General features: G+C 40.0%; 1 protein-coding gene across 4 annotated transcripts in view; it reads left to right on the top strand.

The window, feature by feature from the left end:
- Positions 1 to 26,600, top strand: part of PARD3B (par-3 family cell polarity regulator beta) — a 447,999-nt gene that overhangs the window by 380,554 nt on the left and 40,845 nt on the right. For 3 of the 4 annotated variants that reach the window (XM_052791531.1, XM_052791532.1, XM_052791533.1), the window contains one exon: positions 15,534 to 15,669. In XM_052791531.1, coding sequence (XP_052647491.1) covers positions 15,534 to 15,669 — 136 coding nt within the window. Of the gene's footprint in view, positions 1 to 15,533; positions 15,670 to 23,913; positions 24,024 to 26,600 lie in introns of those variants that run through there. The other variant, XM_052791534.1, reaches the window with a different exon arrangement.

Raw genomic sequence — 26,600 nt, 5'->3', positions numbered from 1 at the left:
TCTGCCTTCAAAACACGAAGCAAACATGTCCCGCAGCAATGCCAATTACTGACTCTTGAGAATATCCCTAAGTAATGGTCACACCCTCATTTCAAAGGCAATATATGGGGCCATTATCTGAGCAAATACAGTGCATGTCACTGAAAATCCATTGATGATGATGAATTCTGGTTACTGTTGACTGCAGCCAGATATGGGATGGTGAGTAAGGGGTAAAACATTAGCCCTTGAGCTCTGTGGGTTTTTCTTTGTAAAGAGGTCAGGGTTTCATAAGCGCTCAAGCAAAATGCGAAAAAAGGAAAAGCTGGAGATAAGTCTCGGGGAGACGGTGGGGAAATAAGGAGGCAAGGAAAGAAGAAGGAATAACAAAACTAAAAAAGCATCCTTTGGGGGGAGGGGGAAATCAGATGAAAAGATTTTTAAAAGGGAAAAAGTTAAGGATTTGAACGGTGCCAGGAGCTTCTCTTTGCAGACTACCAAAAAGGCGTTTGCATATAGGAGAGTTAATTCAGGTTTAAAAAAGTCCAAGAGTTACAGGGAAAGCGGAATTGCTTGATTATTTTGAAACCTTCAAGGAGAAACATATAGGAAAACTATGGAAAAAAATATAGTGCTAGAAATATTCTTGGTCTGCTGTGAGATGAGTGTGTTTTTGTTTGAAAACACTATCTTCTTAATACTGTTTTAGTGTCCTGAATTTCATTGTTAAATGGGCTTAACTTGTATGAATCTGAAACATTTTGAGATTTTCTTTTTCTAAGTCACTTCTGCTCATGTGATGTGATGCTGCTATACGCCTCCTTCCAGTAAAATATGTAGAATTCCAGAGATGTACTGTCTGTAGATCAAGGTTTGATAAAGTTACCCTTCATTAATACAAATACCCTTTTGTGAAAATACAGGCAGTTTCAGCTCCTCTCATTTCCATAAATTGGTGTAAGCACGATGTATTTTGTATACTTACAGTGGAGACTTAGTGCTAGAAGCGGAACATATTTTGATTTGCAGAACATGGATGGGTGGTATTTCCCCTACCTGTTCCCCTGCTTGATAATACCAAGTGAGTGATTATCCATCCCATCGCTGACCACAGTGAGCAGAGCCAGCTCCCTTCAGTAGTCAGAAGAGGCCCCTGCAGCGGGTGTGTTAGAGGAGCTGCAGCTGGGGTCATGCTCTGTGCTGCCTGCTCGAGCAGTGCCTCCCTCCGCTGTCCCCAGTGGGGCTGGCGATAGGAACGTTGGCAAATATCCTTCCAACGGGGCATTTCAGGAGTGATCTGAGGCCATGGTATACACACGCCCTCAGCATCGATGACGGGTTCTTTTATTTATTCATCTTGTTCGTGTTACAAAATAGAGGCAATGGAAGAAGAGATTTGTTTTCTTGGTCTTGACTCAGAATACCTTTACCATTAACCGCTCCCGCCCAACCTTTTCTGTAGTATTCACTTGTCAGCTTTGACCATCTTCCCCAGGGTGAGATTTCTCCTCATTTTATAATGAGGAACAGGACTTACAGGTTTTCCTGTGTTGCCACCAAAACCGATGTTACAGCCAGACTCAGCAGCAATGATGGCAACAGGCAATAATAACCATCCTACATAAGATTTAGATTAACTCCTCTTCTGTTTAGTTCATATAATGCCTCAACAGCATGATCTGATATGCTGTTTTCACATAATCCGTCATTCATTGTCTGAGTTAGGAAACTAGGTTCTTCTGTAGCAGATGCAAAGAGATGGGCTCCCCTACATTCAGAGTGGAGCTTCACTTTCTCTGGCTGCAGCTATGTCACTTTATTTATCTGGTTTTTATTTTAAACGTGGTTTGCTTTTTCAAGCATGAGGATTTGGGGGAGCAGTAATGCTTCTATTAGAAGTGTTACCTTTGAGGCTGCTTTTAAGCATAGGGGGAACTAAGTAGTAGTCACTGGCTGCAGACCTCCAGCTCTGGTGGTGAGGGAGGAGAGGAGGAGTGGATGTGTCGGCAGCACGCACAGGCTTGTCTCCTCCATCTGAGGAAGCTGCTGTTGTGGCTGCCAGAGGAAGCTTTGGGGCTTGTAGGGGACAGCTTTGGCACCCACATGGCTCCCATCAGTGGTAGCAGCACCAGGAATAGGAGCCATATTCCCAGTGCTCTCTTTCCCCAGGGAGTGCAGGAGAGCAAGTAGGAGTGGCTCTCTGGGGAGGCAGAATTGTTTCCAGGGCTTGTGGAAGGGAGTAGATAGAGGTAGAGAGTTGCACAGAGGCAGGGGAGGCTCCCTCCGTCCCTATGCATGAGAGGGGCAGAAGCTCTGCACCCCCTTCTTCCCCAACGTACCAGTCCTTTGCTAATTTTCCTCCTCCACTTAAAACTTTTTGGTCCTTCCCTGCCCTCCTCCTCATTTTGTCTCCACAGCCTATTGAAATCTTCCCTGCCTCCTCCTGAAACTTGCTCTGCCATTGCTGAACTGCATTTTGCCACCCCACAAATGAGAACAAAATAAACTACTTTATCTTGATCATTTGGGCAGCAGAATGCAATTTGCTTGTGTTGCTGCAGATCTTTGCGCCAACTTTGGTCTGGACACTTTTATCACTTTGCAATCTAATCTGATGAATATCTGGGATCCTCTTGCATTGGAAGAAAATGTTTTTTTAAGACAAAATTTTTGAAAAAGCCAGCTGTGTACTTATGCATGCACAAACCTACAGTGATATACATGTCCTCATATATCTCTATATGTATGTATGTACATGTATAATAAATAAAAAATATATATAACACTTTGAAAGTCCACACCTAACTTGCTAATGTCAGCTACAGCTGATAGACGGCTAAGTCAGACTTTTTATAGTCCATTTCTAAAATGAAACCATAAATTTTAAAGCCAGTCTTCATCATTGCAGAGAAAAAAGCTTTTCCAGCCTATTGATGAAATATAACATTTGATAGGATTTATGAGGCCCAGATTCAGGAGGATCATTTGCAGAGCACTTAAAGCTGCTTTTTCCTGCCCTTTGCCTTCCCTCCTCCCAAATACACATACCAAAAAAAGCCATTAGTAATGAAAAATTATTAAGGAAGATTTTTCTTGATTCCATACAAATGTCAATTTGAGAGAGAGAAAGAGGAAGAAAACAGTTGCAGGAGTTCTTATAGTAAAGGGGTCTAAGTAGAGCCAGGCTGATTATTAGAGAGGAATACTGACTTTTACTAATAAATACGCAGTGTGATTATTTGCTGTAATACAGTCATTTGTAATGTGTGTGTGTGTGTGTATGTATTTTTAATAGCACCGGATGGAATTTATTTTTTTACCACATTGAGATATTCACAAACCAGCCACATAAAGTTAAAAATAAAAATGATACCCAGCTTCTTGGTATCTTGATAAAGTTTCCTTCTGGCTTGTATTACCAGAGTGATAATTTCAGAAGAAAAACATCTTCTGTAACTTGTGATCACAGTATCTGTCAAATGGTAGGAAATGAAGAAAACTGCCAGACAGTGTCAGATTTATTAACAGCTCTAAGAAAACCAAAATTAATGCATTTTCCCATCTTTCATGGGTTGAAATGTCCATGTGCTGTACTTATCTTAATGGACAAGTGAAGGAAGTAGCACTCATCAATTAAGTCTCTCATTAAGCTGACTACAGCAGGAGTACTATGTGCTTACCAGGCTGTACCTCAAAGGTGTTGCGGTTGTTGTTAAGTAGTGCTCATCCCGCAGATGCCAGGAGCAAACCAGCTTTATGCTGCCTTCAGGAATACAGAGCCAGCCAGCCAGCCAGCTGCTGCACCAGGGAGCATGCAGTCCTTCAGGGCGGGGAGGGGGACAGCCATACAAACCCAGACTGTGCCAGTTGCGTGAGGGGAGTTGCTGGCCTGACTTCCATGGAAAAACTGTATTTCCACCTGTTAATAACCAGTCTTCGACCATTTGGGTTGAAAATGCCTATGTAGGAGGTGTGCTGAAGCTGAATTTTTATGGAACATGATGACAGCTGTTTTGGGGGGGCTGGAGGGAGAAGAAAACGGGTTGTTTTGTCTGTGTAAAAAGTAAAAAGAAGCAGCCTGTGATTCTTTTAATAAGAAGCTGTAGTCTTTCCATACGCTGGAACGGGGGCTTTATATTTAGGAAGGGAACACAGCCTAGACTTATACCAGACTGTGCCTTTTACCACCCCTTGAACGTTGACAATTTGACTAAGTTATAAGATTTAAAGTACTTCCCACACACATGATAGAAACTTGGCTGCTCACTTCACCAAAAGTGCTCGTCCTGAACTGCCAGAGCCTAGACATGCTTTCCCAGTAGTAGGTTCTCCTGGCTGTAGGGACCAGAGGTTCCTGGTGCAGGAGTGAAGGATGAGGTGAATGGGGCATGATCAATGTCCACTTGCCCTTACCCCCCACCTTCCAGGGAGGGAAAGGGTGAGCTGATTTGAATGCAAAATCCTAAGAAATGCCATGGTGGGGTGGGACAAGAATAGGAACAGAGAAGAGACACAATTGCTGGAGCAGCTAGAGGATGGGGAGAATAAAGGAGGGGTGCTGGGTCAGGGCAGAGTTGCGGACAATAAGCGAGTGCTTCAGAGTAGAGAGAAGTTTACCAATACTGCAAGTTTAATGCGCTGTTAGTGTGTTAGACATGAGCCCGCTCATTTGAACCAGTGCAGAAAGGAAGAAGTGCTGTTGGGTGTTCCACAGCACCTGCAGCCTCATCGTTACAGGCAGGCTGCTTTGTGAAATGCTTCTGGGAGATGGGTCTCGAGGAGTGCTGGAAGGAGAGATGCTGACCTAGGCGCATCAGAGGAGGTGTTTCTATACTAGAGCAGCCTGTGGGACGGGGATGTGCTTGTATGGGAAGCCAACAAATGGGTGGAGGAATTGGCATCCTTGGGTGAAAGGTATGAAGGGAAAGACTTCCTAACATCAGGATGAGAACAGGGAATGAAAGGAGCAAGACAAAAACAGATGTGAAAGGATTTGTAGGGTGTGTCTCTAAACATGGCAGTTGAAACCATATGAGAGTCATTCTGTAGAGACAGAGATGGGCCTGAACCAGAACACTTGCTTTAGCATTTCTGGGATTTCCCAGCCAAATGCGGAGAGATAGGCTTGCTCTTCCCCTTCCAGGTGAGATATGCCAGGAAATGATTGTGTGTAGTTTGAAGATTCCATTACTTCGTTTCTTCCATTTTAATTTAACATTTTTCAAAACAATTACTGAAAAGGAGTAGTGCTTACCTTCAATTTTAATCACCTGAAATTCATCCCTGACTTCTCCAAGTGGAAAAGTGGGAGTAATTTCAGAGGTGCAGTGGAGCTGCAGCCATAAGAAGAAGGAGCTAGGAAAGCTGTGCGTCTCTGGAAGTCCAGGAGCTTCCATTGCCTGCATAATAAAAAGTAATAAAGTTACACTGCTAACTTTAGGCCCCCGAGTTCAGAAATATTTCTCTGAAATGCAGTTCGGCTTATAAAGTGTTTAATTCTGTTGATGTGGAGCTTGTGATGAAAGCTAGTTGAAGGAATGTGAACTCTCCAGTCTTTGTGAATACGAACAAAACAACTGTGCTCTGAGTAGCCCAGCTGCGCGGGGGAGAGGTGCCTGAGGAGGGAGGCTGCTGGAAGGGTAGGCAGGGTGGCCTTGAAGGCAGTAGAACTTTGCAAAATCCATCAGCCGCTTCAGCATCTGGCAGGGTTTCTGTTGAGCAATAACCACAAGCTAAATTTGCCATATATAATTCCTGAGAGAAGCTAGTGGTAACTGATGTTTTGACTTTTGAGCGTGTTCCTGTGAAACTGCTCAGATCTCAGTTGTAGTCTGGAAATACTGCCTTATCAGAGAACTAAAATGAATTTACCTTCAGGGTTGTCCCCATGGTAAGATTGTCATAAAATTTTTACCCCCTTGCACTACTACAGTGTAGAAAATATAATTAAGCCTGTTTCTCTTGCACATCTGTTAAATGCTTCATGTGTCATTTTAGTATATATTCAGAATAAGTGAACTTTGGATTATTATATTGGAGTTAGCATGTTCCAAAGAGTGCGTATGGATTATACTCCCCTCTGTGAGAAGCCCCATGTGTTGTAAAAGTCATTCGAGCATGCTCAGCGGTGCTTTCATTTAGCTGTGCCTTGCACTCTCAGCTAGTAAAATACGTTAGAAATAATTTCATTTGTTGTCTTTGCTTTTCTTTAGCTTTAGTTGGAACGTTAAATGCTTTCCTTATAAGGCTTATATGCTTCACCTTGCATGTGCCAGTGGCTTAATAAGAACATCTGCTGTCTTTCTGTGGCAAATCTGATGATTTTTCTATGCACGTATATTTAGTTGTACATATAAATAGAATCCAGGCACTGTTAGATGCGTATGAAAGTGTACATTAGATTGAAATGGTCACATAGGAGGTTTTCTGCAGTTCCATTTATGAAGTATCAAGTTAAAAATGAAGCTGTGAAGTAGCTAGAAAATTTTTTATTTCTGCAGCCAAAGGCATGTGCTTGAACAGCCTAACCTAATTAGGTCTCTGATATATTCTTAGAATGGTCAGTATTTCATGTGTTGTATCATTGTCTGCAAGTTGCTTTTTTCTTTATATTTGGGCTTTTATGCAGCGGAATGTAGGAGAGCATTGCTCCAGATGTCTGGCTCCTTTCACGAATTTTGTTGCTGTCTACAGCAAAATTTGAGTTTTAGCTCTACAGTGCAAATTCCCTTTGAATCTTTGGATGCCCTTAAACAGTGTAGTACTGGAATATGTGTAAATGTCTACAAAGTACAGTGATTGGAGTGGCTGGTTTAAGAGGAGCTATAAAACGGTTCCAGCTGGAGTGCATTCTTGAGGTAAGCTCAAAATACACTCCAAATTGTCAGCACACTACTCAGGAAAAACACAAGAAACAAATCATCTTTAGTGTGCTTTGCTTCCTTTAATGCACATAAGGATAGTGTAAATGGAAGCCGGTCAATTTTCAACAGTTTGTGTAAAATTGTCCCTAGGTTTTGCTTCCGTTCTTCAGCCTTTGTGAATAAATGCATCACACTGGGTTGTAAGTATACCTGTGTGTATTTCTGTGGACATACGCCGTCTATATTTCAATAAGTATTGTGTATCTGTCCATTAATATTTATATGGAACTGAGAGCTTTGGTTCTTACAATTTTTAATAAACATTGATGGTGTTACTAGTTTATACAGAGCATTCAATATGCTCCATCAAAATGGCAGCTCTAATTAGGTTCCTTGAATTAGCTAATGGATTTTGAGAAAGACAGCTTACAAAGCTCTTACAGCTGTCCAAGATATTCCTGCCATGGCAGAAAGACAAAAGGCCGCTGGAAGCTACAGACTTTAAAGCTTTAGAAATGCAGCTGACAGTTAAAAAAGATAAATTACATTTGTATTTTTTTCCCGTAAAAGTCTTAATGCTGGATTAATGTTATCCTCATAGTGACCATTCATTAAAAACACCACAAAAAGCCAACTTCATAGTAAGGATGCATTTTGGCTGTGAGATCTGTGCTTTTCCCTGATGCTTTGCACATGGTATAAATTAATTCTTTTTTTTTTTTTTTTTTTTTAATGTAAGCTGTATCTGTAACAGGTTTACAGACACAGAGACTTTTTTTCTTTTTGTTGTTTTGAGTTGAGATTGAGATTTCTACCTCATTTCTACCTAGGCCAGGTATTATGAAAACAAACCACATAGAGGATTAGTTGCTGTCACTCTGCCAGTGGCATAGATTTGCATGTGTGTAACGACAAGTAGGGTATAGTCTCTAGTGTGAAACTCGGAGAGGTGATTTCTGGGAGAAAACGGATAGTTACTCCGGGCTTTGTAGTTTTCAACAAAATATGTTTTAGAAATGGGCAGCAGCATCTACTGTGAGCGAATTCTTAGATCCTCGATTCTTCCCTCACAGGGGAGTGCAGAAATTAAGACTGCACTGAATTGTCACCTTCTCTCCCTCCTGCCTTTGCTTTGTGTGTGCTGAAGGGAATTCCTGAGGGACTCTTGAATGGCTAATTCATTGGAAGTCTGTAAAGTACTTATTATTTCAGCTTTAGCAATAAGTTTAATAAACTGTAGTGCAAAAAGCAATAGTCTGCAAGTGAAGAAAAACTAGCTGCCAGTTGCAGGCAGGTGTGATAGCCATTAAGAAATAGAGCTACATTTCCACACAAGAGTTTAGCATTCAGCATTTGCTTTGTTGAATTTTTAAAGCTGCTGTAAATGGAGTTTGGAGGGCTGAAAATCTGCTCTGTGTTGATGTGACCTATCTATTGTAAATATGCCAGCTGCTTTACATCAGTAAAGTAAAATAACCCCCTCCCAAGCCATGTTGTAATACAAAGTGCCAAAAAAGGCAATTTAAGTACTTTGCCGTGTAAATCCAGAAGAAATTACCTTGGAGAGAAGGCCCTCAATTATGCCTCACACGTGACTTCTGCATGATGGATAAAAGGCATAATTGATATCATCTCTAGTGCAGAAATCAGAAACTGTTGCATTGTCTAGAGGCTACTGAAAATACCAGGAAAATCTGTTTTTCATTATTTTCATTGTGTATTGTTTATAGAGTTTGGTTGTTGTCAGCAGCCGAGTCCCTGATCTCCCTGCTTTCGTAGCCCTTTGGGGACACATGCACATCTCGGATTAACAAGACAGCAGTAAACTGGTCACATGCCAGAAACAGACATTGCCATTAACCAGCCTGAACTGTAAGGCATCTCTTTTTTATTATTAGTTAAAATCTGGTGATTGCCTTCCTTGATGAGCCACAGTACATTGAGCAGAAAAAAGGAAAAAAAAAAGTCTTTTCTTTGAAGTAAAGATGACAAGCTGGCTACAAACAAGAAAATGTCCCCTTTTTTTCTTTCCTTCCTACTTGATTGCAAATAACCTGTTTCCATTAGAGTAGCACATCCTATATCTGCTGTTAGGGTGAAGTTAAACCTCAGTGTGCCAATTTTGTTTCCATAAAGCAACAAATTAGGCTATACGTCCCATTATTTCTGGCCAGCTGTAGTCAACTATAAGTTGTAATGGAGATGAGAAGTGGCCTGGATTGAAAAGATGATGCTCACCTGAATGTTTAGGCCATCTGCCATGACAAACAGGAAAGGGTGTTGTATGTCACGTGAAAGGAGGGAAACATAAAAGGATGCTTTATGTCAAGCCACTGAGAGATACTTTATAAACAGTTTGGAGAAACTGCAAGTGATACAAATCTTTTGATCTCAATCTTCAAATCATTCTTTTGAGGCTTCTGTAAACATATCATGAGCTATTTAGGGAAAGAAAAGGTTAATGACACTGCTAATTCATATCATGCAAGGTTCCCTTTCCTTCTTTCTTCCTAATGAGTCTGTAGGAACCTAAGAATATCATCTTCTCTCTTTCCACTAAGCTCCTGATGTCAAGAGGTCAGTAGTGATGTTACAGGGTCAATAGGACTCAATTTACATCCAGACAAATGGCAGTCATGTGCTGGCCTAGCAGTCTTTGACCTTTTGGACACAAGTGGTTGTACTGCTTTTATGTTAGCCTAAAGAATTGAAAGGTGACAGCGTATGTTCCACTGAAGCACAGTTACGACTTTTTTAAATATTGTAAAGCAGATTAAGACTCAGGGGCTTTAGTATACAAGTTCAAATAAACTCAAATAAGTGTAAATAGCTTTTTCAGTGTAGTTTGTTTTCCTGCAGTTTATTTATGATTCTTGACTTTATATGTATTTATGTACATACAGATAGAGAAACATAGCCATCTAATGCTTCCACGTCAGCCCATCTATACAGACCCTCTCAGAATAGTCCTGTCTAAATGGAACTGGGCTCAAAGTCTTCCTCCTGGTCACTTTGCACAGGTTTCCAAAGCAAGCTTCCTACTGGGGCCCCTCTCCATTGATAAAGATGGTAATTGTGTATACATAGGGTATCTTCTTGCCCAGAGCAAGAAAGAAGGTGTTATGGAGACCAATAAAACCATTTGCATGGTTCCAGTACCTAGAAAGACATCGTTCTTAAGTTGGGTCCTCAGCATGGGGTGTGTATAGCCAAAATCCAGGCTGGCTCTGGCTGAACATCAAAGATGATTCCTGAGCCTGCAAGGCAATATCAGTGATGTCAACAAGGTATTTCTGACAAGTTTTTCATTGCAATATCATTCATTTACTCAAGTGCATATGAAAACAACAAATGTTCATTTCTTCCTAAACTCTCTTTCTCTTGGTGGTTGACAAAGATGAAAGCTGAAATATTGTAGAATTATGTTCTTATCATTGATTTTCTTTTTATCGCTTCCCACCATTCTTTTTATTCCGTCTTACTATTGACGTTGCAGAAATATCTTCATAAGCAGTGTAATACTTCAGGGTGGAAAGACAAGGGCTGGAACTGAGAGTAACGTACTCAAATACTTATTTGTTATAACTTCAAAATGAAAGTTTTATCCTAAGTGAAAGATACTTTTACATGCTCTGTTGGACTCTCTTAGACTGTATATCTTTGCAGACCACTATGTTCCTTTCAGTCTATAAAATCAGCTTTGTTTTATAGCAGATTGTGAATGGGAGATTGTCCATTCTCTTGAGTCTGTGAATCACGTTTTGTCTTGGATTTCTTTGTTAATGGAAAATTCACTAAAAGAATAATTTTTCTTTTTTTTTTTTTTTTTTAACTTGGAAGCACCAGTTGTTTGTTTAGAGGCTGACAGTCAGCTGGGTGAAATCAGAGTTTGAAAGAAGTGGCTGGCAAAAAAGCCCTGTGCAATATTAATGTGTTTAGGAAAACCACTGGAAACAAAATGTTTATTGACTCTTTAAATGTATGTTTATATACAGCTTTAAGTGGTTCATCTTACTCTGTACGTGCAACACTTGTTTTTAATTTCATATTATCTAGAGAGCTGCAATAAGAAGTCACTAATTTAAAAACTGACATTTTTAACCTGAATGATTGAAATCCAGATTAGCAACTCAGAGGAAGAACAGAGGGGAGATTTTACTGTGCAAAACCTGAGCCGTATGTATCAAATACTGATGACGATGTTTTGATTCTTTGAAAAAAATAACTTGTCTGTCATATTGGGTATATAATGTTATTGCTATGGTGCTTGTTCATCTATCTCTTCAGAGATGATGGAATGAAATTTCACAGTCATATTTTATATAATGTTAGAGATAGCTTGAAGCTAAGTCTGTGCCAAATTATGGTTTCCTTCTTGTTGTGGGATGCCTATTCCAACTGTATCTTGAGTGGCTGTTTCATAGCAGGTCCCTTTACTGTCACAGTAGGCAAGGTGGAACCTGTATAGTGCCTCTGACAGATTCAGGCACAGGGCAGAAGATGGTGATTTCTGGTGGTTGTTTATCTAGTTGGTAGTACAGCCCCAGCAGCATGGGTTAGAATGATCACTCGGACTTTTTTTTTATCTTCTCCCAGGCCAGAAAAAAGCTTTGGTTTGTAAGGATTGTACCTAGCAAAACTACAGAATAGCTGACAGGAATGTGCTTTTTCCGCTTTTGAATGTTCATGTAAGATTGTTTATTTTTTCTATTTAAAAAAAAAAAAATCCTTGCAGTGTGTGTAGCTTATTTGAAGAACTGTTGAACTTCTCTTGAGGTTGTTTGTGGCTTGGGATTTTGGACAGGTTTTGTTACTGTTGTTTGAAATCAGCATCTGAGTCTTCACTAAACTCTTTGTAAAGTTTTCAGAGATTTTTCCCCCTACCTAGACAGTATTTAAAAACTTCTCTAAAAAGCTTCAGGTTCTATGCCAGTATCAGCTGCTGCTGAATCAGTCTCCTTACATGTAGCGCAATTTTAGGAAATCGTTCTGAAATCAATTGCAAAATGCAGAGTGGACGGTTCTCTTACAGTCTTGTCGTGACAATAAAGAAGTCCATGGGTAGATTATATGTTACAGCCTGGGAACACGTGGTGGTGGAGGGGAATGGCAAATGTGTGGTTGCACAGTTCTCTGAAGAATATACAGCACAGGGAGCCATGTCAGGGAAGTGTGTTGTGCACAAAATTGTAGATATGATGAAGGACTGTAATATTTATATCTCCTCAAGGAGGGAGCACTACATTAAATGTAAAGCTACTGTAATAGAAATCTGTCTGCTGTACTTACTAGGCTTGGTGAAAAGCTTCAGTAAGTCTTCTTAATATAAATTGACTTTGATTGGAGTATTGTTTTTATATTTCTTCTGTAAGTTCAGGTTCCTTTTCAGTATAAATAGTCGTGCATCCGAAACATTTGAACTGGTATTCATCTGCTGTTTCCCTGTCTGAGAACTGCTATCTGATCAAACCAATATTTTTTAATTATGTATTTATAGGCAGATGGGAGAATGGTTTACAGTCAATGTATGATCTTCTCTGCAAATCTTGGAAAATTGTGTTGGTTTTTTTTTTTTAATATTGCCTTATCGGTTTCTTTTTTTTATTACTGATGACTTCATTCTGTTTGAATTCAATGCTTCAGTTTCTTTGGGGTAAACTAATAGATTATGTATGCGATATTTGCACAGTGCTGATTGAATTCATCTGGTGAGTTTGAATGTGGTTCATATATTCACATAATTGTCAGGAGCCAACTTGAAATTCAGAACTGTTTCATGAGCATTGCACAGGGCATCATGTTCATCTCACATTACTCAGGAGTGGGTAAAACTTTCATGGTAAGCTAGAATGCAGCTCTTTCAAAAGCCCATGTCTTTTATGTTTGTGCCTATAAACAGTGATGGAGAGAAAAAAGAAAAAAAAAACCTGTGGCGCTTTAACTGTTTCCTGAAAAAATTAAGCTGATGTATTGACCATCCTTCTTCCAACCTGCTCTCCCCACCTTTCTAACAAATTCTGAACCTGCTGACCATTTTTGACCAGACTTGACAGGTGATTCCATGTTCAAAAGGTGCGGGACCACTAAGTTTCATGAAAATAAGCAGCCTGCTAGAGAGGCCCAGACAAATGCCCTTGCTGGGGAGAAATGCTGCAGTGTGAACTCAGTCCCGTTATCGGACACCAGAGAACCCACAGGAGAGAAGCAAAGGAAATCAGACTTCACGGAGCTGCTTGTTTCCACAGAGATTATGCTTGTGTTTTCACACTAATCCAGATGGATAACTTTCCATGTGCTGCTATCTTTCATTCAAATGTTCCTACTCATTCTCATGGTTAGGGTTTGTACTTTAATATGGCATAGCAGAGGTTTGCCAAAGAAAAACCTGTCAGGCCGTCTTTTAATATATTTAATCAGCTTGATCTCTGCAGCACCTACTTCCACTTGCTGGCTAGATGGGTTTAAGCAGAAGGAAGTTCACCGGCAGGAGATTTGCAGTAAATGGAGCACAGACTGCTGTTACTGCCTCTTACAATATATCAGTCTCAGATTTCATTTTAAAAAGGAAAAAAAAAAAACCAGAACTGTGTGGTATTTTTAGATTACCTCTTACCTGGAGGTAGAAAGTGGGTATGTGACCATTAGGCCACTGGTGGCAGGTGCTAATACAGTTTGCAGAGAGCTGTGGGGAGCCAGATCAGCTGGAATCGAACTAGACCCATTGCCTGTATTTCCGTGTTTCTCTCTTAGCTAGAGCTGCTTTCCCTAATGATGTTGGCAGAGCAACAGGGACAATACTTTGGGCCTTATCTGTATGTTAGCAGCCCTAGTTAAAAGCTTTACTGGTACTCACAAGTAAATTCAGAGGATTTCACAGGTATTGTATAGCTCCTGAGCTGTGAACCAAGCTTCACTGTTCTAAGTGATAGCCCCCATTAGCTAGTCCTCAATTCCAGTGTTTTGCAAACTGGAAATGGTTCTCCACTATTTGACAAGAATTCATGCAAGGAAGAGAGGCATTTATCTGTGGAAGTAATCAAGGGGAAAAGGGAAGGTACTTTTTTTTTTTCTCAGTAGTCCACAGAGTTTGTGCAAGCTTTCTGCATTGTCTTGGCAGATCATGAGAAAAAATTCGTATGCTCTGGAAGAGTTCAGTAAGTCAGCCAGAGAAGCTTGAAACCTCTGGGACTTTGTAGAGTAGAGGGCCACTGGATAACTTAGGATCCAGGGAAGGCAAGTAATTTAAGTATTTGATTTTTCATGGAAACATACTGATGCTGCAAGTAAACATTTCCAATCCTGGCTGCATATTCAGTTGCATTTGCATCCTATGTGGAATTTCCCTTCACTGGTAATTAATTTTCAACCAATGTAGATTGCAGTTAGACACTAGAAACTACTTATTATTGAACTGATAAGTTTATGTCCAACCTTTTGTACATGCTTTCCAAATTCAGTTTGCTATGCGAATCCTATAAAAGGCTTCCTTAGATTCTGGCATTACTCAGTGGAGTGCAGTGTGACAAGATGCTCCACAGAGTCTGTGCTCATGTGGATAAATCTGTATCTCTATAGCCCATTGTTGGTGAGGCAGAGTTAAGGTTGCAGATTAAGAGAATATATGATGATGTGCTGCAGTAACAATGGTTGGAGTGTAGGAGTGGCCACAAATAAATTCTATGACAATTCCCTGTGAATGCCAGTAAATGCCACTGAACCATACAGTCAGTATTCACGCCAGTGCTGACTAGAGCAGGGCTGGACAGAGTGGCAGGAAACTTTCTAATTTATTCATTTTAACTGTGGCTGTGTTGTTTTTAACTCTTAGGCATTTTCAGAATTTTTTTTTTAATCCTTCCAGGTATAGCTTGAGCTTCCACAGTTGTACAATTCCAGCGGTATGGTTTTGGAAGGCTCACCAGGGTCAAAAACTGCAGGCAGGCATGTGTTTAACTTGATAAACTAAGCAACTCCACTAGCTTTATCCACAGCAGTTTGCAGTGTATGCGGTTCTGCATACAAGTGAGTCTTTGTGGTTTACTAAGTGGATTACTGTTTAATTACCACTTTAAAAAAATGGTGTCAAGATTTGATAGTGTGCTTTCCCATCTCTCTTGCCTCCCCTGTATTTTCATGGCTGATGTTATAGTTCTTCGTGTAATTGGGAGGGAGGTTGGTTTTTATGAGATAAAACTTCTTTCTGTGCTTCTCTGTGAATATAGTTTATTCTTTACCTTGAACAAATGTAATTTTAGGGAAATTCCACATTCAGCGTGGGAGCAAAAGGAAACATTTTTTTGGCAGCTTATCATCATCATCATCATTATTATTAAAATATGATAGCCATTTATAGCTGCTCGTAGGAATGTTAAAAGTTTCCTCGTGCTCCCCCATCTGTCTGCATCCATCTGTTGTCTCTTGTCTTGTACTGGAATTGTTAAGTTCTTTGGACAGGGACAGCATTTTTTAAAAATGGGGATCAAGTTCACAATTAGCAGATTTATTAATACAAGAAAGCAAAAATAAGGGTGATATGGGCCAGTGGGCACTATGCAAGTCAGGAGAATCAAATGTTCATAATCCATTTGTGTCAGGTGTGGCAATTCTCTGTGTGTGCTCATATGGGTACCTGGTAAGTGTTAGATATGCGTGTACATATGAGTTTTATTTAGCATTTTTTATTTTTCTCAGTGGCTGCGCGGGTGGTGGGAATGCTGATCGTATCCAGAAGTTACGGAAGGAATACCATCAGGCCAGGCGAGAAGGCTTACCTTTCTCTGAGGATGACGAAGGAAGAACACAGCCATCTGATTACGACCAGCGTTGGGTAGGTCCACAATGTGATGCAAAGTGCTTTTGCAGCATTTAGGGTTAGCAGAAGGCACTGATCTGTTTGTTTTTTCCAGAAATTCTGCGTCAGCGTACCATGAATTTGGGACATTTGTAGAAATGGAGAAATCCTTAATGCCAGCCCACCAAAGGAAACATTAATAACATGAAAACTTGGCTAAAAATAACTTGACTGTTCACTGTGTTTCATTTAGGCCCAGGTTTCCTCTCTTTAGGCCCAAGATAGGCAGTCATTGCCAAACTTTGTCACCTGTTGCAGCATCAAGGCTTTTCAGCAGGATTTATAGTACTCTGGCAGTTCATCCAGTGATTCCCTGGGTTAACAAGAGTGTTAGAAGAGCAGACTCTCACTGTGCTTAGCTGCAAAGTGGGAGGGAGGAAACAGAGGCATGTCTGCTCCCGCCCTTCCTTCTGCACACTGGACAGTAGCAATTTGGCCACAATACATTCTCAGTAACTTTCGTAAAGTGAAAACCGGAATAATTTGCTCCTCTCCCATCAAAAGATCTTAAAATATTCTACCAACGCTATACAACTGTTACAGACATGCTGTATTCCCTGTTTTACATCTAGGAGTCACACTACACAAAGACGTATTACCTACCCCACTACCAAAGACTAACCTGTGGTAGAATCAGAGATTAAATCAAGAGTGCCGGATTTTTTAACGTGTTAAATAAATGCAACAGCTATAGTCTATGGGATCACAACTGTGGTACTCAAGAGCTCCACCTGAGCAGTTTCAGAGTTGGACTCTGTCTCTTTAGAAGTAATTATAATCAACCAGCATTCAAAAATGTAACTTTGATAAGATGCAATCTATGCCAAATTTGAACTTTTAGTTTAAAAAGAGACAGAATTGTGTTAAAATCTTAAGAATCTAAATACACTTGAAGTTTGAACTAATATTGTTGGTTTTAAAGTCCTCCAAACTATCAGTGTGAATGCTGAAGTGAAATCTTCAATGATTGGGGTTGTAGTCCAAAAAAAGTCCTATGTGAGACTAGATGTTATTGCAATCACAGAGAGATAGAATTAAAAGGGGTGTTTTTACATAAATTATCATATATATTTGTTCATTAACCCCCAAAATGTTGTTGTATATATTATTCTGATTCAGTTACCAAAAGTGTCACCTTCAGCAAAATAATTCTTTCCTTAGAGCAGTTAACTTTAATCTACTGCCTTAAATTTTGTGACCCAAATTTGGTGAATCTATGTAGCTGCCATTCTTCTTCCAAATAGCTTTTGTAAACTAAAATGAGAATATGCATCAAATGTGTCTTTCTGTTGAAATTGTATGCCATAAGTGTCCTGACAGAGGCCCCAGACTGGGCCAGTGGTACCTCTTCAGCAGCCTGAGGATTTCTACTTCTTATCTGAAACTAATAAAGCTTTATTAATCCTCAGAGGAGGTTGAGATTTATGGTCCGGTGTAGTTTCCCAAGATTCACAAGGGTTTCTTCTAGGTAATCCTTTCTAAGCCTTTCCTATTAGGTATAATGCCCAGAGATTACTGATTTCCAAAGCTTTGCTTTTCCTGTGAGGCAAGTTGTCCTTAATCAGAGCACCTGAAAGGGAGCTTTAAGTATCTCAATCTTGAGCTGATTAATAATAGTGGCACCAGGATTGTTTCTTTTTGTACTTCCAATGCAGAATATTTTTAAATGTTTTTGTTGTGAGGAATGGCAGTCTGCTCAAAAATCAGAGTTTACCTTAAGGGCTTTAATACGCTGAAGTTTGTTGCTGCAACAGCTCCTCTTGCTGAAGTGGTTTGCAAATTTCAGAGACTTCTGGTCTCTTCACTGCAACAATATCATCCATTGATCCATCCAGCCTTGCTTTCATAGGCACTGTCTTTCAGTCTGGAAAATACTGTGGCCACAGCTTGCTCTCGTTCAACTCCTGGCTGAAATTTCTACTCTTGCATGTAGTTTTACCCTTAAAATACATATGTTATATCAATCCATTCAGACAGAAAAGAAGGAACAAAAATAGAATCAAAATATTAAAAAGAAAACAAATGTCTCAAAGCATCTTGCCAGGAGAGTCCTCAAGATACTTTTTAAGCAATATCATCTTTCCCACCTCGGGCTGCTGACCCTCAGCAGTACTGTGGTAACACAGATTGAAAAACAGCTGATTTTTTTCCACCTTTACTCATCAGTGAAGAGACATGCTGATGACTAATTGCATAATTATAAATAAATAAAAACTTACTCTAATCTTCAGGATGTCAGGTCTTTCTTTGAAGAGTCGACAGACAGCTGAGGAGGAGGAAAACCTTCTGGTGTAAGTTTTCTTCCTTCCCACAGGAGGTTATGGCACCAGAGAAGCTGCAGCTGGAAAGGAGATGCTGGATCTCCCTATGTATTTTTAATACTCAATTAGTTCTTTCTATGCTTTTGTCAGTCAGCTGTTTTACCTAAGCCAGCTTTCCTATAAGATGTCTTTCTAATGTACAGCAGCTGCTGTAATCACTTCCCACCATCTCATGAAACATGTAGATAAGTTGGGAAATAACAGAGGATAATTTGAGAAGACACTATCCTGTCGCAAATCAACAGCCTAAGAAATGGACTGTGGATCTCGTCCTCCAAAAAAGTATCTGAGAACTCATGAGGCAAATTTCTATCTGATAAAGCTGACATTGACACGTGGCCTTTAGCTGACACTGTAACGGGACAGAATTTCTAATAGAAGGGGTATTTCTAACAATCTACCTTTTTTAAAGTGGGATAAATCAAGTTAAAGTGCAGAGCCGGCTGAAAAGCTAGTATTGTAAGGGAAAATGATCTCATGACAGGCAATTGGGATCCATAAATGTTTTAAAAATAAGGTCAAAAATTCATTTTAAATAGGCCTGCTATTCTCTCATCATCCATTCCTCCCCCCTGCATCCATTTTCAAATTCTCCTCTGTTCTTCTCATCTGTTGCTGGGTGAATTTTTTTCTCTCTTGCGCCTTCATTCTCCTCTCCCTTCCCCACAGTCTGTTCTTTTTCTTTTTGTAAGTAGCTGAATAATTCAGTTTAGTGTGTCTCTATAAACAGACACATGTATATAGCACCATTTGTGCTATAGAGCCAGATCCTTTGAAATTCTTTGCCACTTCCTTTGTGGTTTCGTTTGTTGTTGAGTTTTGCATCCTTTGGAATCGTCCCCACCCCTGCCACCCCCCTTTCAGGTTTATAACTAGGATAAATGATAAGCCAAATTCTCTACGGTGGATCACAAGGCTTAAAGTAAACCTCAGCTAGTTAACCAAAGGGCAGGCTGATGGTAAGCGTAAATACTGTCTAGGAAAATGAGTGCCTGTTGTTGTCAGTATAACGTAAGATTACCCTAAAATTTTCTGACAGCTAGGGCATATTGGGAAGTATCAGCTCAAGACAGAGTTTAGGCATGTGCATACATACTCTTGTCTTAGTGGCTCATGAATGTATCTGATACAAACCTAATCCAGGTCTACAGAAAGAGGTATAATGTGTTTATGTAGTATTTTATACTGCAGTATCAGTCAGACCCTGAGAGAACTACGTAAGCAATAAGCTGCAAGAACTTAGTCTCCCTAGGAGTTGGAGGGCGTTTTCATGGGGCACTCTTTTTCAGGGCTTTAGAGTCACAGACTAATAGCAGATCATGAGAAATAGCAAAGGATCTGTCAAGACAAAGCCATGAAGTTAGCATCTGCACTTGTATTTAAGGGCATTTAAATAATGAGGAATTAATTATCTATTTGAGGATTTACTTGGATTGTCTTACAGACTTTGTACAAATCCAGTTACTTAAAACATCAATTCTTTCCTTCAGGATGGCAGTAAATCCTTGAAACTTTATCTTTTTAATGTACATTCAAGGACTGCATGTAACACCAGCCACACTGCAAATAGTTCTTCACCTGTTAGTGACCACATTGGCTCCACTGTACCAAACCTTAGGTTAAGTGGTTCTAAAAGCCATTTCCTTATTTGCAGATCAGATTTGCAAGCTGATAAATAACCTAAAGATATAAAAAAACCTGTCTCTGGATACTAGCTGTGAACATTTTGATTGAAACAAATCTGTAATGTACTGAGTTTTGTCAGTTCCCAGTTGAGAGCATGAAAGGAGAATCATGCCTGTCTGTGTTAAAGGCTAAGTACTTTATTGTGTGCCTGGCAGGGATCCAAGCCTAAAAATCAACCAGAACAAAAAAAGGAGCATTAAGAACTGCATTATTTTTCCATAATGTGTCAAAGGGTTCTACGCTTGCTTCAGGGTGAATAAGGAGCTGTTTGTACTTTTCATGATCAATTAATTCCAGGTTCAGGATGTTGCATTTCAAATAGGTTAGGTTCCCAAAAAGCACAGACGTTTGTGTTGGACCGTGGTTAGAAACCAAAATTCCAACTTCTAGAATAATAACATTCCTGTCTTCTAGCGCAATGGGAGAAGCTGACAATTTTATGTACTATGTGAAACCATATAGCAGAAACTGCTGTGGATTCCAGACTTTCTGAGCCCACAGACTATTAGTAGAAAATGTTGAATTTTTTTTTTAAAAAGACAATAACTTACTTAAAGTACAGCTGCTTTGCAAACCATGGATCGGAAGTATTTGTGTATATGTTATTAAAATATTAAGAGAGTATGTAAAACATTTTATTAGGATGTATGATTAACGTACCAATCAAGAACTTTTTATTGTCACTACTTACCTCTGTATAATGAAGGTTTCAGATCAGGGTGTATTCTAGAGAGCTGTTCAAACTAAGCAGAGGGATTTTGAAATTTACAGGCTGGCTTTTGGGGGTAGGTTTGGGGGGAAATTGTTTTTGAGAAATCCCTGCCAAACCCCATGTGAAAAATAAATTATTCCAAATGGCACATGCAAGGAGAGCCAAATTCAATTCCATTAATACTAGTAATAAAGAGTGACTCTTATAACTTATTTGGAGTCATTCCTACTTACACAAAGGTTGAATTTGGCATAGATTATCTGAACCAGAGGGGAGTCTGAAATGCTCATGTCTTCATGCTAACACTATGTACATACTCTTGTTTACCAAGGGAAATGGTTCTGGTGCCATATGTCATCTTATCAAAGCCCACTGGTACTGTTTATACCCTACAATATTAAGTGAATTCCAGAAATACACGATGCCATCTATTCCACAAGGTACCTCATCACACAGCTGCTTTTTGTTGTATTTCAGTGTAGGGGGTTGATTCTGAGGAGGACAAACACTAAGCATTTCTCATACTTCATACAAGTCGTTGAAGGAAATCAGACAAAAACGTGCGGTGCTGCCAGGCTGTGACCATCCTTGCAGGATCGCAGCACTGAGAGGTTCCACATTAACACATGTACCAGTGGTCGTGTCCCTTGCAGTTAGGAGAGGTTCTTCTGATGTTGCCCAAACGGAGAACTTGAGTGGGGCATCACGGAGATCATGGCAGCTGCCACGGATTATGTTGATATGATATGAAGGGCCCTAGAGGTTTTCTGTTGTATGTATTTTTCCTAATTTGCCAATATGTTTAGGGAGGTAAGAAACAAACCTCTAATTGGTAATAACATTGATGAGGGGAGTTCATGAACAGGTAATCCATGCTATATAGTACGCTGAACAGTTACTGCATTCGTGCACATAGGCAGGCCATAGCTCTGCAGCTTTTATCCTTCGGGGCACAGTTGAATGGGCACAGAAATAGCTTTTTCAGAGCTAGACTGTAATCTGGCTTCACTGCAGCTCTGAGTAGCATGGTAGCTGGGTCTTCGCAATTGGCTTTGGTTTTGGCAAGCTTCTGCCAGTATAGCCTTTAACAGTTTTCTACTTGTTGATCACTCCATAGATGGGTGACTGTGTGGCCACTTTCCCTAAGCATGTGTGCACACTCTGTCAAATCTTAGCATCATGTGGGGAAGGTGGAAGAGGATTGAGATTTTAACACCAAGCCTTCGCATGTGGGGTTGCTAAAGCTAATACTTTGCACTTTGAACCTTCCCTTACCCTCAGTGATACGTACTTCGTCGTGACAGCTTGGTCCCGACCCCTAGCAAGTCAGTGCCCCACATACCATAGAATCAAATACAGCTGCTCATGGGTCTGACTACAAGGGGAGGGGAAAGTAGATTTCCTTTTAAAATTGACCTCCTCTTCCTCAGGCCATTAGTAAGAGGCCTGCTTCAACTTCTGGAAAGGGGCCCCAGTTACAACAACACTCATTTTTTAATCACAAGACAAGTCTGTAATGCCATTGAAATTCATGTCTGAAGCTAAGCATGTGCTTAGGTATTTATTAGATCAGGCCTGAAATCGGGCCTCAAACTTGACTCCATCTTAGGCACAAGCTTTTGCATTTCCTACCAGGTATCTGGTGCATTTATCAAATAGATGCTGACACAATTGACTTCTTTTTGAATTCTCATAGCTTAATCTCCCTGGGTTATGTTCTGTTTCAGTGTGTGCTGATTAAAAAGAAATCTCTTCCCTAAAAAATTCTGATGATCCAAAGAGTTGCCTAGCTACTGTTGTCCCAGACAGCACCCTGTTCCCTAAAGATGCTGGTCACTGTCCAGCTCTGCCTGCTAGGGATAACATCCCACTAAAACAGATAGCAGTTTTGACAAAGGACTGCAAAATTTGTCCATTTAACATAATGAAAGCAGAATGACCTCAGTGAGGCAAACGGCAACGGTTGCCCAGTGTGTGCAGAGCAGGGTCGAGCTTGAAAGAAGCTGGGTCAAGCAATACAACTATGTCATTGAGGCTGTTACAGAGTACAGATCTTTTATTTGTTATAGTTAAGTATGTGACAGAAGCCAACTGAAATAATGGACTTTTGATTACTTTTGATTTCTGGATTGAGTTCTTCTATTGTACATCTGTGCAGCACTTCTCATTATTGCAGCACAAGATCTGAGGTGGAGGCCTTGGGTCTTCTTGAGTTTTGCTAAAGTTCCTCACTGCAAAATGCATTAGCAGAACTGCTTGTTAAATTTCATCCTAGGCATAGTTTCAGCAGTCAGGGTGTCAGTGCTCTGGCTACATTGTTGTCTTGCAGTTAAAAAAACACTAAAAAGTTGGAGATTTCTTCACAGCCAAGGTGTGAAAAGTAATTAGAATGTATCACTGGGTGCTGGGTATAAGCAATTATCTGTTAATATATAAAGGCTCTATTTTTCTCAACAAACAGGCAACATTGTTATAATTATTTAAAATGAAAAAGAAAGTCACTGACTCAGACATGGAGAGATTGGACGGATAACTTTATTAGTTCCCAGTCTAAGGTCTGTAGTGCAGATGCTAATCTAATATCAAGTCTGCATAAAAATAAAGTACAAAATATGGGAAAAGAGAACTCCATTTACCCTGTAAGGCTTGTGCTGTACATGAGTTTGGCATTTCTGCTCAGGACCAGCTCTTTTCAACTTTCAACCTCAACTCTGGCTGTTAAAGAACACTTGGAAAAAGGAGCGCTAGTGCCTTCTTTCTTGCTCAATACGGGATCCAAGTGGAACACATTCCTTCTATTGAATGTGTTGAGTTTTGAGAACTTCTGCAAAAGTTAGTAAACAATTTCATTTTTGTTTGCATTTGGTTTTTTAAACCTTCTTTAATGTTCTTGCTTTGTTCAGTTAATTGAATTTGTAAGCAGGAATTTCCCAATGCAGAAGGGAGTCTGATAAAATACTGGCACTGTGCAACCAAATCTGAAGAGTTGATTTTGATTTTTTTTTTTTTTAGTGTTTTTGAGACACCTGCTGTGCAATTGCATTTATTAACATAAGAAAGCAAGAGCGACAAATACTGCTGTCTGTGGTTTTGCTGCATTTTCTTCATCAAATGGCCTGGCTGCTGTGTTAAGTGTCATGTTGCCCAATATTAAGTAGAGCCATTCCAGCTGAACTATATGTCATAAGTCTTGTATGATAGGAGATATTGAGTCTTCTGTAATCCAGGTGATACTGGGATGTCTGCCTTCCAAGCAGAAATATGAGTTCTGGCCCTGCTGCCTCCAAGGGGGTCCTGCTATTCAAGGCAGATGATATGTGAATAATCCAGTGTCCCAGAGTAGCACGGGTTTCATAAAGTAGTGTATCAAATTCAGCATGTGTGTTGTGAATGTGTACAACTGAGCAAGAGAGCAAATACTGGTATCTATTCTAAAATGCAGTCTGGTCACCAGTTGTAGGATTTTTCTGGGTTTAGTCCATTCATCTGTTTTCTTGATAGGCTGGAAGTAATGATTGTCAAAATTACTATTGTGAATAATGCACTCCTATGTTAGGAAGACCAGTGCTACACGTGGCAACAAATAATGGCAGTGGCTCTCAAGGAACATGGACCCTGGGAAGGCCTGGACTGGGTATATGCTTTACACCATCAGGTATTCCAAGAAAAGTCAGAGTAGCAGATACCTAGAGTGAAATTATGACTTTGAAGTTATGATATGACACAAAACAAAGTGAGCAAATTGGGATTCTGAGGAGATCCAAAAGTTTCTTGTATTGCAGTAAGTATGGTTATATCAAAATATATTCTATACTTCATAATTTTATGATAACTTCTTCAAGGTAAGATAAAAATTTATAATTTGAAATACATGCCTGTGCCTTCTATCCCTTGTCTGCCATCATCAAAACAAAGTCATTCTGACAATCTAAATTCAATCTTTCCTGTGGAATGATTATAGTGGAATTTAGCAAAATACTATCTAGTGGTACCCACCAGTGGATCAGTATTAACATTTACATTTGCATTTGAAGCTAATTTTCATAGTATTTCTCTTAATTTGCTAGGAAGGTACCTGTCAAGTTAGCAATTAAACTGTAATTTGGTCACTGAGGTGTTTACACGGATTAATAGATCTCTCTCTTAAGCGTATGCTCCTGGGTTTGAAATAATAGCTATACCGCGTGGTAGCATGACCCCACTTGAGTTTCACACACACATGCACAAAATCAAATTCCATCACATTTTAATGCAAATTTTACCTTTGCAAATGATGGCCTGAAAAGAATGGGTTTCCATGGTAACCTCAGGGAACACATAACCTGTTTATCATAACTTCTCCAGGAAGCAAGACAGGGGGTGGGGAACATGCTTTGATGTCAGCTATATTTTTCTGTAGACAGCATTCTACTGTAGCATGTATAGAGAATTTACCAAAATGCTCCCATACTGTCCTAAATAAACTTTTTCCCCTTCCTTAGAAACAGAAGCAGTTATATGGAATAACATGGGAGGGAACTGCAATAGGCAGTATTCAAAACTGACCTTTCAGCTCCTGTGTATAGTTTGACAACTAGGTCAACATTTTGAAAGACCAATCACAAATTAATAGTTAAAACAGATCTCTTCCATCACTTTCTCTCTCCCTGCTTTCCCTCCATGCTTTACATTTGGCCCTTAGGTATCCCTGCTGCCTTTCAAAGGCACTTTAAGTTTTTTGTTTTCTTGTTCTTCCACTTCACTGCTGCAAGTACTGTTTGAAAAATGCCTTGAAATATCTCTGAACTCCTACATTGTGGAGCTACCACAGAAAAGAATATATTGATTATACTTCACATTGAGTGCTGACTGTTAGAGTTGAGGTGGTGGCTTCTGGAGCTGCCATTAGCAAGGAGCGAGTTTGATGGCTGCAAGCATCTGCAAGGTTGTATTTCTCCTGCAGATGCACAGTAACTCCTGGCTACATTTTTTTTAAGGTCATTAAGAGTAACAAACAGATGTTGAGGTTTTTCAGAATGCTGCTTTGAAGTGCCATTTAGGAGTCAACTGACAACACTGACCCTATAGGCAGTGATTTTGGGGACTGGAACACAGAGGAACCATTGCCCACAGTTACCCATCTGGTATCCATCTGGTACCAGCAAACAACAGACAGTACCAAATCACAGAGAAACTGTACCAACTGCTAAATTGGTATCAGCAAGCAAAGAAGGTCGCCACCCAACAGCAGTTGCAAGCAGGAGAAACAATGTCTGTAACATTTACAGACCGGTATCTGAAGATCCGGAGGAACCTGATGCCGTAGCATATGGAAAGCAATTCCCTCTCTCTAAGCCTGCTTATGCTGATGTTGTTTGCTCAGTATTAATGCAGGTTTGGGATTTTTTTTTTTTTTTTTTTTTGTTAACCATATTTAATTTGCAGTGTGGAGAGCTTTTGTCGTGATGCCATTGAGACAGTGCCTCTCTCTTTAGTGGCATCTATGTTTAACAGGATTAAGGTGGATTTAATACCCTGTGCTACAGACTAATCATTCAAATTCTAGGACTACTGTTCCAGAGTGGTGTCTAATCACAATGGAAGGAGTTGAGGTTAACTTTTAACTCCATGACGATTTACTCTTTGCTGTTTTTCTTTGATGTGAAGTATTCTTGGGGAGAGCTGTGGCAGGGGGTTGTTTCCCAATTTTATTGCCATCTTCCTTTTCTTCCCTTTGTTCATTTTCCCCCTTCTTCCTCCTTTTCTTCTCTTGAAGCAGTGTGCTGGTTTGTACAGTAGCTAAGTGTTTAGAATGTAATAATACAACAGTGAGAGATTTACTGCCTCTAGGCGCTACCCCTTCTACTCTTGAGGACCTCCAGCAAGGCATGATTTTATAGACAATGAAAGGCTCGCTCTCCCCTGTGAAGCCGCCTGCCTGCAGGAAGCTTTTCACTGTCTATTTCCACTACTGGCTCTGCAATTTAGTTCCATGCCCTGCTATTTCCCCCTTCCCTCCCTCTTTCCTTCCCTGACATACACATGCATATACCCCCCACATACACATTCAGCACCAACACCAGATGTAGGTAGATAACGGCAAAATGACATTATTGCAATGTGTGCATTAAAAACCTCAAAAATACCCCAAACATTTTCATTTTGCCATCCTCATCATAAATGGAAATATTGATCTGTCCCCTGTCTGC

Source organism: Harpia harpyja, chromosome 7 (assembly GCF_026419915.1).
Source record: "Harpia harpyja isolate bHarHar1 chromosome 7, bHarHar1 primary haplotype, whole genome shotgun sequence".
In the NCBI taxonomy this organism is placed as follows: Eukaryota; Metazoa; Chordata; class Aves; order Accipitriformes; family Accipitridae; genus Harpia; species Harpia harpyja.
The sequence above is the reverse complement of the archived record's forward strand: the minus strand, read 5'-3'. Positions and strand labels throughout refer to the sequence as shown.